Source organism: Gymnodraco acuticeps, unplaced genomic scaffold, assembly GCF_902827175.1.
Source record: "Gymnodraco acuticeps unplaced genomic scaffold, fGymAcu1.1, whole genome shotgun sequence".
Taxonomy (NCBI): domain Eukaryota; kingdom Metazoa; phylum Chordata; class Actinopteri; order Perciformes; family Bathydraconidae; genus Gymnodraco; species Gymnodraco acuticeps.
In genome coordinates, this window is record NW_022990693.1 from 1,810,043 (window position 1) to 1,827,647 (window position 17,605).

Here is a 17,605-nt window from a genome sequence, read left to right on the forward strand (position 1 = left end):
GCCGAAAAATCAAGAAGCAACCTTACTACGCTATAATCGATAATCGAGCGGCGAGCTACTGAAAAGCTGTCCGCGAGCTACCGGTAGCTCGCGATCGACGTGTTGGAGAGCCCTGTTCTAGTTTCTAACTGTTACATCAAAGAGTGCTTGAGGCAACAACATTATTACTTCCAGTTTTGTGTGCACATTTTCAACAGAGTAAGTTGGGTCATAACTATTTTTGGTGGTGTGCTCTTATTTCTGCCCCATCAGCATCATGAAGCAACACCAGAGGAAAATAACATGGAAAGGGAGAATACATAAATAAGTTTCTCCTGCTGCTATAAAGGAAAACTGTCACCTGGATGAACACATTTGTCAACGTAATATTGTGTAATTTTGTAATTACATAACATCATTATCCTTGGTCTCCGTCCCTCAGAGATAATCAGATGCAGATATCAATGATGTGCATTGAGAGCGTCTAATTTGGCGGTTTAGATTTGTTGTCCACTGTCTCCACGGCAAATGTGAACTAATTTCTTATCCTTTGGAAGCCTTTGGGGATTCAAAAGCAAACCTTCCCAGATCTCCTCTGGAGAAACACTGATAACAGTCCATAAAAATCTCAAAATGGCCATTGGTAACCAGAATTGCTGGAAGACTGAAGTGCAGTCTGTCGCCCAATATGATGATGATAGGCTATGTATAATTTGGGCTGTTCTGCAACTGCTACTCTTTGTTAAGGCGTCTTTCAGTAAGACTATTAACACTGACATGCTCCTTTCTGCTGCTGGATGAGACTGTGTTTGCACTGTGATTCCGTGTAAATGAGCTGGCTGCTGAAAAAAGACCATTCAGCTCAGCACACATGGCCTGGGAAAAATGAAGGTTAGAGAAAGTAATAATTACAGTTACTGGGAGGAGTTGGATCCCAGTGGAGACTGGTCAGAGGTGGACCTCTGTTACTATGTAGTGCAGGAATTAGATCTGGATTATATATGAGAAGATGTGGGGGGGTATTCCCATGTGGGGGCTCCATGTGGGAAGAGGTGCTTCATGAATGCTAACTTTGTCTGTGGGAAGCCTTTCGACCGTTCTCTTGCCTTTATAGCTGGGCGTTTAGGATGAAGGACGAATGTAATGAACACACAAGGGGATAGATGACGTGTGGATTAGTGTGTGTATCATGTGTGGGTGGGGGGTTCACCTGTTCGAACCAATTAACTTGCACCCCTGCAGTGGAATTAAAGCAGAATAAAACCGAATCTCAACTTCAGTTCAAAGCTCCTTATACTAAGAAATATATATAGGAGTACATTTGCAGGTATCTAAGAGGATCTAATGCACACAGCTCATTTAGACAGACTTCTCATAATTGTAAAAATGTTGGGATAAACTAATTAATAGTCAAAGCATGATAGGAGCTGCTCCATATAATAGATAATGCCAATCACGACAGACAGAGAAGCAAACAGTGGGCATAATTTACAGATAGAAAGCCACTACACTCTGCCGATAGGAGAGGACGCTGGCGTGGTTTGTTCGCCGCTTCTCCACCGCTATCCTACTTTCAGTTCGTGTTTGAACATATTTGATCTGATTTTTCTTTATACATCGGTTAGTTATATATAACATCTGTCAATATTGTCTCCAACTGAATCGCTACTTTGTTCAAGTAGTTTTCCGTTACCTATTTGCTTTTTCCTGCTTACCGGTGTTCCGGATTAACTGGTTTCCCCGTTAACTGGTTTCCGATCAACTGGGGCACAGATGTCGCTTCTTCTGTCGTTTACATACATCGTTTTGGTATATTTGGCTCGGTAGGAAGACTTTGATGCACATTCAGTACCAGTGTGTGAGGTTGTGCTTATGATGGCGATATCCGGACGCGAACAGCGAGGACTACAAAAAGAAAAACGAGCTGACATGATGTCTGTTCAAAACATTGCAAACTCCAATAAATCATTTAAACCAGCTATTGTTGCCAGACTTATTACTGAATATCATTCTTAATGTGACCAAGTCCATCTGAGACCTGTGTACACCTTCAGATAGCCTCCAAGTGAAGCACACGGTGTTTACTCACAGTTTGAAAGCAGTGTGGAGAAGTCTTCAGCTGTGTTAAACTGTGACCCGCTCAGGTAAACTGTGATCCGCCCAGGGTAAACTGTGATGCTTATGCTGTTAAGTAATTTATTTTGGTGAGTCTGTCGCAAGACAGAAAAGACAGCCAGTTGCTAGAATATAAACCTTTAAAAAAAAAATTGCATTCTATTTCTAGCGCAACAGCTTTGGTCCAGGTTTACATCCTATCAGCTACTGCATTAGCAGACATAGCAAAAGGAAATGGGGGGCCTATTTAGAAAGTTAGCGTTTAAAAATGTCTATATTGTGAGGCTAAATATTATATTGTACAGCATAATGTTGCATGGCAAATATCACGAAACACATGGCCTGATTTGCATATTGGAACTTAATGTGTGCACTAGAACACATTTATATGTAAAATTAACACTTATCACAACATAATATGGGCTTGCAGGCTGATAAACTAGGATATCTGATCTCGGTGGGTCTTAATAATGCTTAATACAGACCTCAGTCAGTATACTATTTCTAAGCAAATCTCTACTATAATATAGTGTTGCACGGTGTACCGATACTTGAAAGGTACCGCGATACCCTGCCGTTAAAAACGTTACGATTCCTCCGTTTCATTAGTATCGGTACTTTAAGAATGACGGGGAAAAGTACTCCGGTGAGAAAGCGCCGTTTTAATAAGAGCCGTGTGTGTTCAGCGCTCTGCTTCCAATCCCTGCACTGCAGCCGTGCCTGCAGTCCCTCCCCTCTCAAGCACGCTCTAAGTCCCTCCCCTCTCAAGCACGCTCTAAGTGCCTCCCCTCTCTCGTGCACGCGCTAGCTGCCAGAGCATGTGAGAAAACGAGAAGCATGGCTGCAAGTGGGAGTGCAACTGCCGCTGCGCCTCGGCTTGTTGACAAAAAAGACGCCAGAAGCGACATTTTGATGTATTTGAGCTATATCTCTGACAGTGAGGGCAAGCCTACGGACACCAGTCTGGCAACAATAGCTGGTTTAAATGATTTATTGGAGTTCGCAATGTTTTGAACATACATCATGTCAGCTCGTTTTTCTTTTTGTAGTCCTCGCTGTTCGCGTCCGGATGTCGCCATCATAAGCACAACCTCACACACTGGTACTGAATGTGCATCAAAGTCTTCCTACCGAGCCAAATATACCAAAAGATGTATGTAAACGACAGAAGAAGCGACATCTGTGCCCCAGTTGATCGGGAAACCAGTTGATCGGGAAACCAGTTAATCCGGAACACCGGACCCTAGCCTGCTAGCCCGTTTGCTACCAGCCTCCAGCCGTTGGCCGTCAACAATCTCGTCAACTCCCTGCCGTCAGCTGGCCACTAACATTGGACACCCTCGTCTCTGCACAACACAGCTACGGTGGGAACACATATTTTTAGCTGTCCCGGTGCGGAAAGCCCTAGTAGCCGTGACCGCTACCTCTACAGCTAGCCAACCTCCAGTCACCGGGTGGCTACATGCTAACGCTAGCATTGGACCGCTCTCCTTCTTTTCGTCTCTTCGCCTTCATTCCACTGACTCTCGCAAAATCACTGATTGTCAACAGAAACTTCGCTACTCACCCCGATCACCTCACATGTGTGCTTTCCTGCTGTCTGACATTAATCCTCTCAAGAGGTTCGTTGTGAGCTGCATCCTTCCCGGCCGACATGACTGTCATACTCCATCGCGGAACTACTCCAGCTAAAGCACACATCCACTCCACCATGCCCGATGATGATCTCCGCCATCAGTCAGCATGGACTGCTACAACGACCCAAATACATTCACCGAAGCTCCGGACGAAAGTTTGTTTACTCCCGGTCCGGTCATTCCATCTCATCCATCTGGTCTGCTGCGCGCACTGATACACCCCCTCAATTTCATCATCACAACAACCAACACGTGCACTCTGCCTGCCTACGCCCCCTTCCCCAAGCGCCCAAACTCAACCTCATCTTAAACTTGCTCTGTTTAACACCCGGTCTCTAAACAACAAGGGTCTCATTCTCAATGAATTCATCACTGACAATAATCTGGACTTTCTCTGTATCACAGAAACTTGGCAACAACCACAGGAATACTTCTCCCTCAACCAGACAACACCCCCAGGATACACATATATTGAAAAACCACGCCACCATGGGCGTGGAGGTGGAATTGCCACAATTCTAAGAAATAATATAAAAACAATTGCAATAAACATCCCTTGCCCGTCCTCATTTGAACACCTTGCATTTAAACTGTCTGGTCCAAAACCCTTGTTTACAGCAGTCATTTACCATCCCCCCAAACCAAACCCTGCTTTCTTCTCGGATCTGAATTCCTCACACAACTTTGCTCTATCTCTCCATCTGTATTATTACTTGGTGATTTTAATATTCATGTCGACTCAAACGACTCCAATACCGCTTCAGAACTCCTGGACATACTCAACTGTTTCAATATCACACAACATGTTGATTTTCCCACCCATAAAAAAGGTCACACATTGGACCTGATCTGCACCACTGGCATCGCCATCAGCCACCTGACCACCTATGACCTCACCATCTCCGATCACCTGGCCATCATCATGGACATCCTAACCCCAACCCCCCTCATCAAGCAGAAGTGCACCATACAATTCCATAATATCAAGTCCATACACCCCTCCTCCCTCTCCTCCCTACTGGCTGACACCATCCCTGACTCCACCGTCACCCAGAATGTTTCCCCTACTGACCTGGTCAACACCTACAACAATGCTCTCTCCTCCTGTCTCAACCAACTCGCTCCAATAAAAACCAAGTATGTCTCTTTCACTCACTCGGCCCCCTGGTACACCGATCATCTCCGTTGCCTCAAAACGAAAGGTCGCCAGCTCGAAAGACATGCTAAACAAACTGGTCTCACTATCCACAAAGACATTTATAGACTGCACCAACAGCAGTACAAAGATGCCCTCAACAGTGCACGCTCCTTCCACTACTACTCTGTAATACAATCTGGCAGCAATAACCCAAAGTCCCTTTTTTCAACTATTAACAAGCTCCTCAACCCAATGGATAATATCTCCAACTCCTTCACCACCTCAAAGTGTGAATCCTTCCTCTCATTCCTCCAAAGCAAAATTGAAATAATACACAGCAACATAGCCAACTCCTCCGTCTCGTCCACCACCCATCCTTTTCCGGAACCTGCCTACCCTCCTCCATCGAGGCACCCTCTTACAGCCTTCAGACAAATTACCTCACTGGACATAGTTGCCCAAGTCACCGGCATGAATACCTCAACTTCCATCCTGGACCCCATGCCCTCCACCCTTGTCAAGGCCTGCCTCCCCCAACTCACTCATCTTATCACCACAGTCATTAACTCCTCTCTGTCCACTGGACTCGTCCCCCCTGATCTGAAACTCGCTGCTGTCACTCCCATACTCAAAAAACCTGGTCTCAACCCTGATTCCCCTCAATAACTACCGGCCCATCTCTAACCTCCCAGTCCTGTCAACAATTCTGGAGCGAACTGTTGCCTCCCAACTAAAATCCCATCTGGACTGCAATAACCTTCATGAATCTTTTCAATCTGGTTTCCGTACTCGCCACAGCACAGAATCTGCCCTACTCAAGGTGACCAATGACATTCTCCTCTCTGCTGACTCTGGTTCCCTCTCAATTCTCATTCTCCTTGACCTAACAGCCGCATTTGACACGATCAACCATTCCATCCTCATCAACCGCCTCCAGTCTTCCATTGGCATTACCGGTACTGCCCTCTCCTGGTTTAAATCCTATCTCTCTGACAGACATCAATTAATTAATCTCCATTAACAACTCCAAATCCCCCACAGCCCCCGTCAATCATGGCATCCCTCAGGGTTCTGTACTTGGTCCCCTTCTGTTCATCATCTACATCCATATTTTGTTTTACTTGCTTGTAAGCGCTTTGAGCACCAGGGAAAGCGCTTTATAAATGTAATGTATTATTATTATTATTACACAGTACGCTAATAACATTAGATGTTTGTGTTCTTTTGTCCTGTTAGTGTTTACTTCCTGTCTGTCTTCTGGTCATTTCTGTGGGTCAGCTTTCTGCGTCTCCTAAACTCTTTCCTTCTCTTGCGCTGTTTTCTTTTTCTTCTCTTTTTAATTTCTTCCCTAAGGACAGTTTGGCAATGTTTTCTCTACATTTCTGATGGAGGATAAAAAACGTGTTTTTTGCCCACAACTAACATTACATTTAACAGACTTCTTTCTTCATCGATATGACTGCACATGCGACAGTTAGCGGCGGTCTGATATTGCAAAAGAACACAGTTGAATTTGTCTGAGTTTACCAATCATACTCAAGTATTCAACTAAGCCATGTCCTAAAATAACTTAAACTAGTTTATCCCCCCTATTCCTCCTTTTGATTCCTCCTTTGTATGCGTCTTGTCAGGAATCCTGCTGTCAAGTAATCCCCCAAAACCGTTTCTTATTTTAAAGACAAATGGCAAGTTAGGAACCCTAACTTATAATATCTATAACCGAGACAATTACTCTTGGAAGCACCCCCAAAATTGTAATATAGTACAATCTAAGTGAATTACATGGATTTGGTTCAGGAAGAACCATGGCTCTACCATAGCTGTCACTACTAGAACTACATCTGCCACTGCTATTATTACTGGGATCATACCTGGATATGATACACTGAATAATGAACACAGACTGAGGCGAGTTTGTCACTATGACAACTGCTCAGACTGCCACCAGGTGCCCCTTCCAATACTATTAATCTCAGTCCACCATTCGAGTGAGTTATGAAAGTTATCTCTTTTATATGGACTCTTATTCTGGCTACATACAATACATTCTGGTGTTAGCAGTGTTGTTAAAATAACTGTAGTTGTAATTCCAGTCCCTGTCTTTTTATTTTTGTCAGTAGATTTGCGTAGGAGTGTGACTAACTGTTTATCCAGAACCATAATGACCCTTCTGCAACAAAGCTAAATGAACAGGTTTGATCTTAACTTGCAAAAGTACCCTGAAGTTCTTAAATAACTCTCAAAATAGCTTATTGGCTCTTAAGAGTCCAAATGATATTTAATAGAATATATTGTGGCTCTTTCATTTCAGATTGAACAAACATTCAATAAGATACAGGATGTGAAGACAATGAGTTTCAGTGTCAATATCAGGTTGTTCGTTCAGCCTGTTCCCTTAATTTTTAGATTGGTGAAGTGTCAAAGAGAAGAACAAGAAGAAATAGAAGGAGGAAATGCTGATGTTCTTTCATTTCAAATATTTAAGTGTTTCTAGAGCTGTTGAAAGTGAAATGTTTCCATGTTATTCTACAGTTAAACTGTTTGTTGGAGAAAAGCATGTTGTCCTAACTCGACTTAATTGATTGCATATGTGTGAATGTGAATATATGTGAATATTTGTTCAGATATAAGATGTATGGAGATTTTTCTTAAAGATGATTATTTTCTGTAAAAACTGGCCTGTTTACTTTCAGAAAACGAATGAATGAGGAGCAAATGTGCTATTATGATGATATACTTCAGAAACGCATCAAATCATGTAAAACCATATACACAGAGATAAATAAAGATTATTAATGAGAAAAAATCCCCGACCAAAACCCCTCAGCTTCTTGTCGGCTCACCATGAAGAGATTTGATGGTTGTTTATTACACAGCTACTAAAATAATCCATTGACATGCAATATAGATACAAATATAATTGTATTGTCTCCCGCGTTCTGTGTCTTTTAACCTCTTTCCTTCTCTTGTGCTGTTTCCTTGTTGGCGTAATACTATTCATGGTAAATATTTATGGTTGATGAGACAGTTGCATATTCTTTGAAATTAATTAAAAAACATTTGATAATATCGAGTTATAATTACACAGTTTTTGTATAGTTTTGTATATTTCTCGACTGTGCAAGGTTTATGACTGTTTACCAGCTAGTTTCCTTCCGTAAAACACACTATAGTGCGCAAGAGTTTGAATTGACTGTTTTTGACAACGTTTTTGACTGGACGCGTCCGCACGCCTGATGGCATTTGTACTTGTATTTATTTATTATATGCAGTTTAAAGTGTTTTAAGTCGCTAGTGGACGGCCAAGGGATCTAGGGAATTTACATGACTAAAACTCTCAAGACGTACCTGAAGACGTACCCGTGAGTACATGGTATTCATTAAAGCGCTTTGTAAGAGAGTCATAGCTCCAAATCGCCTCGTAGGCTAAGTGTCCTTGGAACTTTGTATTTTTGATAATCGGCCACAACAATAATGATAAATAAGACATTAGCCGAGTAAAGAAAGACAGAACACAATATAAATAAAATACTGATGAACCCTACCTTGACCTCAATGAAGTCCGGCTGCCCCAAAGAAATGAGCTCCGAGTATGCCTGCATCTCCTCCACATTCCAGGCCTTCACCAGCGTCAGCCTGTACACCGTCCTCTGTCTCTGGAGGGAGGAACAGCGTTTAGGATTAATTGAAATGTTCGAGGATAAACATGAGATTGTTGTACTAATAGTTTGTTGCATATTAAATGTATTATGGGTCTACCTTCCTTTACTTCAGGGGTGGGGAACCTCCGGCCTCTGGGCCGTATACGGACCGGGAGACCATTTGGTACCCTCGAGGTAATTTATAAACACACGCAAAAAAGAAAAAAATTAATCAAGCGAGTGCCTGTTTTTCCTGGCCAAGGTCAGGGTCCTTGAACACAACACAAGCCTAACGTGTCATCACGTGGTATATGTCTCGTCTGACAGGGGTGCAGTTCTGCCGGAGAGCACCAGAACGCCGCTCCGGCACTTCAGAAATTGCAGTACCCATAAGGAGCCGTACACATGCCGCTGTTTTTGCGTGGCTGTGTTTTTAGTTGTAAGCCCAGTGGTGATCTGTTCATCTGTCATACAGTCAATAACTTTGTTGTTATTAGCATCTGGTTAGCTAGCTATGCTAACGAATATAAGAAGCTTTTTCTACAACCAGTGAGGTAAAGGCACATCTTTATATGATCATTATAGTTATAACAAAATAAGAGAATAAAGTAAACAGGTATAAAATACTATATGACAGTAAAAAAAAGTTGTTATTAATAAACAAGAATACAGTTTAAAAGGGGAGTGATTTGTAAAATATCCATAAAGAAAAATAAAATCTGTTTACAGTTCTGTTTCATATGGATGTTGAGAGATGTATCCATAGATCTCCTAATGTTGCTCTCAAAGTGCACCAGATTGATGCTTTTAACTTCAACATTTAAAAAAAACATGGGTGGAGCATCTACCCCCGTAGAGGAGGTCAGGCCTCCCCCCCCCCACACTTAAATCATGTTCACATGCAGTGGCGGCTGGTGGAAAATATTTTAGGTGGGGCTGTGGAAATGGTGACCAAACAATACTAGGGTGGTCCGGGGAGATGCTCCCCCGGTAAAAAAAAATGGAGAACTGACCCCTTAAATGATGACTTCTGGTGATGTTAGAGGGGGACAAATTGAGGCTTAAAAATATGAGAAGACTGATCAATACCTCCATAATCTTCAGTGTGGTTAGCTATGAATCTTCCAAAACACCTTGTCCTGGACATAGTTTCTACAGTATAAACTGTGCAACAGTACAGTAGGCCCACACAAACTGCAGAACACCGGGGCTTTGGGAACACTCAAATTATTTAATTCCCATTTAACCTGTTAAGGGGCTTTTCCCCCCCGTTTTTTTTCTCACGAAACTGTGTCTCAGGCAGGGGTGGTTCTAGGGGGGTGCCCCCCTAACACTGACCTTTGACCCCCCTGTGGCCCCCCTAAAAATGAAAAGTGAAAAAAATGAAAAATGTATGATTTATTACACGATTTATTGAATGACGGAATAGGCGGAACTAACGTTATTCGTCATTCTAGTCGGACCCATTAGAGCGGTGCACTCAGGACCCATTAGAGCGGTGCACTCACTTTCACTGTCCGGCTGAAGCACGCGAAAAACAAACACTTTTCATCTCGGATCATCAGAGGCTGTTGCATCCAAGAAAGACTGATTGAAACCTACGTTTCGAGAGACTACCACGATAATTGAAGGTGAGTTAAACTATTGTATCCGTGTAATTGTAGATGTAAAGTAGAGATGTAACTGTTCATTGCCTTTATTTTTATATAAATATGATATGGTGTTAGTGCAAAAATTGTACTATAACTTAAGCTGAAGCTAACAGTAATAACTATAAGATATATCTGAAATAAATAAGTGTACTGAAACAAATATCAATAACTGTATTGCATTGTTTTCTTATACGCAATTACTTCATACTGTCTAGTTATCTTTTTCGTCCTGCATTTATTGTGCCCCCCTCAAAAAATAACTGGCCCCCCAGTGGCCCCCCCAGTCAAATTGGTCTAGAACCGCCACTGGTCTCAGGGCTTCTTAAAATGTAATAAACTATTAATGTGTCATACTAATTTAACTGGAAGAAACTCAAATCACTGATGATATGAACCATTTTTACCGAAATAAAACACAAGTCTCTAGCTAACCTTTTGCTAAATGAGCCCTGAGCGAAAAAAGGCTAACGCACTCTTTGTATAAATCGATCGATATACTTATTGGATATGCACAAACAAGCTTATGCTAACAAGCTGAGATTCCACAGATTCTAGAAATATAAGTATCATCACTGAGCGATCAGAACTTGCGACAGGGGAAGCAAATACAGACATCACACGACGTAGCTTTAGGTAGCAAAACACGGAGATATGCTCACCTTTTGCTGTTATTCTGATCAAAAGTTGTGTTCAATGTCATTAAAACGAGAAAAACGCGGCTGAAGGTTAATCCATAGGTTAATCCAATGTGTCTGTCACTTTGAAAAAATTATTGTTGATCCATAATTCAATTGTTATGTCAAAAACGGAGTTTTCATATTAGCTGCTAATGATAGCTTCCAGAGTGTATGACAGCTCCCTGTTTTGTCTCCTTGGATACGGGTCAAAACAACTCACAGACTGCCTTGGGCCGGGCGCTGAAATTGTAGCCCTTGGACCATCAGATCTGACGACGCTGATTGGCTGAAATTATGTTTTGGCGGCATAGTACTTTTCAGGTAGCAACAGTCAGCACTTGGTTGGCACTTAGGGCTCTTTTCTTACCACCCAGACGAGAGAGGGTAATACACGGGCAAAGATTTCTGCGGCAAGGCAGGAAACAGATGACGTATCAGTAACTTTAGACATCGTAACACAATTTTAAACGAGATCTTATTGTAGATTATACATTTTTCTGATACCAACTATATAATATGTACCTTGTTTATTAAAAATAAAAATGAAAATAAAAAATATATACATTTTTTAAATATATATATTTTTTTTTTAATGACAATCTAAAATGTGGGAAGAGGGGGGGCAGCGCCCCTATAATAATAGGAGGATGTTGAAAAAATGTAAATGGCCATTGAGAGGAAAAAGGTTCCCCACCCCTGCTTTACTTATACCACAATTAGCAAATACATTTTATTTATTTATTGAACAAATGTTCACATATCATGAACACAAAAAAACCCTAATGCAAGATGTGTCCAACAGCCTGGTATTCCTCGACAGACTGAGCCAAAAACACATTTGTGCAACATGTTCATATGAAAATCTGAATGTCTACTTTGGTAAAACACTACACTGTTTTAAACAACAGTTAGATTGTGCTCTGATAAGGTAACTGTTTGTTTGCTGGGTGAGTTGGTCCCATCATTATTTCAAGTGTAACACTTCAACAAATGAAGCAAAGAAATGACTTCACACTTGATTGAAGCTCATACTGTAGTTGTGTTTGGACATTAAAAAGGTCAAAGGGTGTTATCTAAATGGAAGAATTCTCCGTCTGTATTTTCTCAACAACGCTTCATGAGATCCACCTCACGGTATTGCTCCCGACCCAATGAAGCTCAGATAGGAGGCCATGAAATTGAAACGTTCCAAACACTAGTTCCGACAAATCAGGGGGGGAAAAGCATGCAATTCATTATTTGTTGTCTCAATGTTACAATGGCAGTTTGTCACCAACATTGGTCCACTGCACACAAAAGCAGCTCACAGATGTCCTGATAACCACCAACTTACTGTCTGAATTATAACTGAGCAGTTGGGCCTGTTTTAGATTGTTACTAATGCAACTACTGCATTCCAACAGTTCTATAGTTCTGTCTCGGACTGAAGACCTGCCCGTTTCCACTGCACCTTGGCCAAAAATTCAAACAACACAGATAGCACTTAGAAAGGTTAGGTTATGGTACGTACAGGATTCTTGCTTTTTTTAGTTTGTATCTTCAAGGTTAATTGCACTTGTAATCACTTTGGATAAAAGCGTCAGCTAAATGATATGTACCGGTAAACACCTTCAGAGGGAGGGCACCATGTATTGCACAAAATGCCAGCACCTTCAAGTACGGGTGTTGCAGATTAACATTTCCCTAATGTGCAGTTTTTATCATTCCAAATGACATTTGATCATTAAGTTATAGTTTATTCTGAAGTTGTTTTTTTATTATTTGTATTTTATAATATTATATAATAATATTATTATTCAACTTTTAATTTCTGAATTTTCTCAAAGCATTTTTAATGATTAGAAAACTTAAACAATCAAATAAATATAGGATTACACCGACTGGAGAATGTATTAACAGATATGTTATATATGTATTAAGGTCAAGGTCAAGGGGACCTGAGATATCTCTTTTATTAGTTAACTCTCCCTGGGTAAAAAACTGGATGAAAAAGCCCCGCTAGCAGTTCAATGGTGTAGATTCAGGCTATTGTTGTTGCTGTATTGCGGGAGTAAGAGGATTATTGAGAATGTGATAGAGTGGAAGAAAGACACGGAGAGACAGGGGTTTGAAAAAGGGGATAGTGAGGACAGAGGACTTGAGAAATACAAAGAAACAAGTAATTGACAAAGGGAGAGTAGAGAGCACTCTTTCTCTCTCGCTCAGCGGAAGGTTATCTATAACACTCGGCCCTTTCAGCCCAGTAGGGAAGGGGATAATTGGTCAAAGGAAGTGGGAGGTGAGGTATTTCAAGCTGCCCCTGGTTCCGAATACGACACTGAGGCACAACTCTATCAATCCCCGGTGCACTGTCAAGTAGGCCAGGTGGAGGGGAACAGAGAGGGATAAGCACTAAGGAGGGATGGAGATAGAGCCAACCATGAAAGAGGGACTCATGGAGCCGAGACAAAGAGACGGGGAGGGGTTATTGGAACATAAAGAGAGGGTTTATTTTTGGAAACTGGGCACACAGGCAAACCATATTGTCACACTGACATTTACATGTGCAAACACAAGAACGCTCTGGAGCAAATTGAGTCATATTTATAAAAACATGTACTTTTTAATTTTGAGGTTTTAACATAAATATACAACTTTTAGTCATAAAACATTATTTAGATGCAGTGTTGAAAGGAGGAGACGGTGAGGAGGACATTTCCCAACAGTTCCGTGAGCCAGAAACAAACCAGCATACTGGGCATTAGATACAGCATATGGGCCTACTCATGGCTTTGTTAAAGCAGGGTATATGCAGGGATCCATACATTTTAAGACCTCATCGACACTTCGAGTTTTCACCGGTTACATTGGCGACACACTTTACCTCACATTTACGATATACAGTATTGATTGTCCTTCCTCCTTATCTTCCAACCATTTGGACGCAAACTTGCATTTCCCCATAACGATGTTGTTTAACAACCGGCGCAAACGGACCTTCTCGCGCTATCAAGCAGTGAGCGTGCGATGTCATGTTCAGATGACGTCAAATCCAACGGGATGCTATCAATAAACTACACAGAATCACACTACACACCTACGCAATGATTACATTCAGGCAGACTGTAGAATACAACCTCTTTGGACCATTTATATACTTATTGAAAACAAGCTACAAAATGTAATACCTTGGAAAATGCCGTTTAATACTTTTTAATAGCCTTCATTTTTGCTAAATTGATTCAACAACTTTTAATACTTTTTAAGACCCCGCGGACACCCTGTAAAGGGGCCCATTATGTTCATTTTCAGGTTAATGTTAGTCTTTTGTTTCTCTACTGTGACATGTATGTACTTAAATGTTCAAGAAGCTCTTTATTTTTCTCATACTGCCTGTGCTGCAGCACATCTTTTCACCCTCGGTCTGGAACCAGAGCCCAGTCTGCTCTGATTGGTTAGCTGGTCGGCTGTGTTGTGATTGGCCAACCATTTCGAGATTTCCCGCCACTTAGCCCTTAACGCACAATTTGTTAGAGCGCTATCCAATAGAATGTTACACACAAAGAGAGTGTTACATAGTGATGTCGGGGGGGGGAAATAAAGTTTGAGATTTTAGTGCTCATAGTGCTCTCCATTTAATTTTGTCCATGCTTCAATATGCCACGGGTCAAACCATGTCCTACCATGGATATGACCTTAACTCTAAAATGACCTTCACTGCTTCCAACCTAACCTTCTCTCCATTCAATAATCATACCCTACTATGCAAATCCATTGAGACTGTGCACTTCACTGAAACACATCATTAATAAGATTAAAATAGTTGTTCACAGATCTAAACTCCTATTCAAATGATCACTCTTCAAACACATCACATCAAAAAGAAGGATCATACTTCAATATCACATGTCAATTCCATAAAGAAAGAAGCTGCGTAAAGCTTCCATAAAGGAGATGACTGAGATCTGTCCATGTGATTGATGTCGCTGACAGAGTATGTACATTTGGTGTCTAACAAATGGTATAAACATAAGAATGCTGAGCCAGGAAAGCTTGGTAAGACATTTGTTAGACACCAATTATAAAAAGGTATTCTTTAGATTAATGGCTCCTTTACCTGTCAGACTCGGATGCAGTATTGGAAATAATGATACCAGTGAAGTGGAATTAATTTGCCAGAGGGCTCAAGTGTCAGCTACCATCAGTAACACACTACACCGCCAGGGACTCAAATCCTGCAGTGCCAGACGTGTCCCCCTGCTTAAGCCAGTACATGTCCAGGCCCGTCTGAAGTTTGATAGAGAGCATTTAGATGATCCAGAAGAGGATTGGGAGAATGTCATATGGTCAGATGAAACCAAAATAGAACTTTTTTGGTAAAAACTCAACTAGACGTGTTTGGAGGAGAAAGAATGCTGAGTTGCATCCAAAGAACACCATACCTACTGTGAAACATGGGGGTGGAAACATCATGCTTTGGGGCTGTTTTTCTGCAAAGGGACCAGGACGACTGATCCGTGTAAAGCAGTGGTCCCCAAACTAAGGCCCGTGAGCCGGGTAACGGCCCGCCTCCACATTTGGCCCGGCCCCCTGAACAATACCAGAGACGCATTATGATTTTTTTTTTTTTTCAGTCTGGCCACGCGAATCCTAGACTAGCCCCTGTCAAAATGTTGTGACCTGCTCTATCTAAATCAGTCGCATTGACCCGAAGACACCTTTTGAGTTGTATACACTGTTGGAAAGAGGATATTCCTAGCTTTCTAATGATATCAGGATTGTTTTTGTACTTCAAATATTAAGCGAAATATGTCACATTATATAATGACTGTCACCGAGTCATCATTTTGAGAAAAAGGCCTTCAAAGTTGTCTCTTCTCTGGAATCCATCGATCTGATTGATTATTAGTGGAGCAAATGATCAAAATACTACCGAGGGAAGATATTTTTGTTTGGAGGGGAAGCTCGCGAGTGTGTGTGTATACGTGTGTGTGTGAGTGTGTGTGCTTGTGTAATTTTGCGTTTGTGTGTATTGTGTTTGTTTCCCGGGGAAAACAATCACGAGAAACACCGGCTGTTGTTATGCCTGCTGTGACGTCAAGTTACTCCGTTCTCCGCTTGTAATTATGCCGAAGCTTCAAAGTTGTGTTTATCATCTGAATTTGCCGAAACAAGTTTAATATTCTGAAAGCCAAGACTTTGTTTAATTGAAATCAGATGAAAACAAACTGTAACGGACCCTGCAGTGTTATCTATGATTACTATACTCTTACATTCATAATTTCAGCGGAGTGAGGGGGGGGGGCGGCGCTGCGGAAGAGCAGATTGCAAGTGAGAAATAAATAAATTGGAAATAAAAGTTTCATATTCTGAAAGCCAAGACTTTGTTTGTTTAAAATCAAACAAAACACCCGAACCCCGAAAAAATAGTTTTTTTTACGTAAATCCACGTTTATTTTGAGAGATTCTGCTCTGACAACTAAGCTAAACTTTTACCTGTTAAGATTGTGCACGGCACAACAGAAAGTTACAGTAATTTTCAATGGATTTTTTTCTGTGAAGAACCCAGAGAGGGTTATTTGGTTATTATTTATTTTAGAAATAGTGTTATTTATTTCATTAATAGTGTTATTATTGATTTCCTGACTTTTTTTCTGTGAAGATCCCGGAAAGGGTTATTAATATTTGGTTATGTGTGGCTTTCTAGAAAACAATAAATGTTTACGTTTAGACACCCATGCGATCGTCACACTTTTTCTGTTACAAACTGACCCGGCCCCCATCAGAGAAGGGAAAAGTTATGTGGCCCTCACAGGAAAAAGTTTGGGGACCCCTGGTGTAAAGGAAAGAATGAATGGGGCCATGTATCGTGAGATTTTGAGTGACAACCTCCTTCCTCAGTAAGGGCATTGAAGATGAAACGTGGCTGGGTCTTTCAGCATGACAATGATCCCAAACACACCGCCCGGGCAACGAAGGAGTGGCTTCGTAAGAAGCATTTCAAGGTCCTGGAGTGGCCTAGCCAGTCTCCAGATCTCAACCCCATAGAAAATCTTTGGAGGGAGTTGAAAGTCCGTGTTGCCCAGCGACAGCTCCAAAACATCACTGCTCTAGAGGAGATCTGCATGGAGGAATGGGCCAAAAATACCAGCAACAGTGTGTGAAAACCTTGTGAAGACTTACAGAAAACGTTTGACCTCTGTCATTGCCAACAAAGGGTATATAACAAAGTATTGAGATTAACTTTTGTTATTGACCAAATATTTATTTTGCACCATAATTTGCAAATAAATTCTTTAAAAATCAGACAATGTGATTTTCTGGATTTTTTTCTTCTCATTTTGTCTCTCATAGTTGAGGTATAGCTAGGATAAAAATTACAGGCCTCTCTCCTCTTTTTAAGTGGGAGAACTTGCACAATTGGTGGCTGACTAAATACTTTTTTGCCCCACTGTATATGGTTAAGGCTACAGGAGTTTTGTAAAAAAAAACAAGTCAAAGTGATCTTGATTTACTTTTATTTATTTGTTACATAAGTGCAAATTGTTTGCATAATTTACTCAATTAATTGTATTAATTTATTGATGTATTTATTTTTAATTAAAAAAATATTGTATTTTATAAAACAGAATAGGTGATGCATATTTTAAAGACATCCCAATAAATGTTAAGGTCTTTTGAAGAGAATATTCCTGTCTTTATGTGAACTGAGCTAAACAAAGTGTTATAAGTTTAAGTCAAAATGTAATTTGTTTACAGTAAACAAAACACAGTATTGTATTGATGT

General features: G+C 41.0%; 1 protein-coding gene across 1 annotated transcript in view; it reads right to left on the bottom strand.

The window, feature by feature from the left end:
* Positions 1-17,605, bottom strand: part of tyw1 (tRNA-yW synthesizing protein 1 homolog (S. cerevisiae)) — a 225,991-nt gene that overhangs the window by 43,072 nt on the left and 165,314 nt on the right. The window contains 1 exon segment of the mRNA XM_034230575.1: positions 8,415-8,525. Coding sequence (XP_034086466.1) covers positions 8,415-8,525 — 111 coding nt within the window.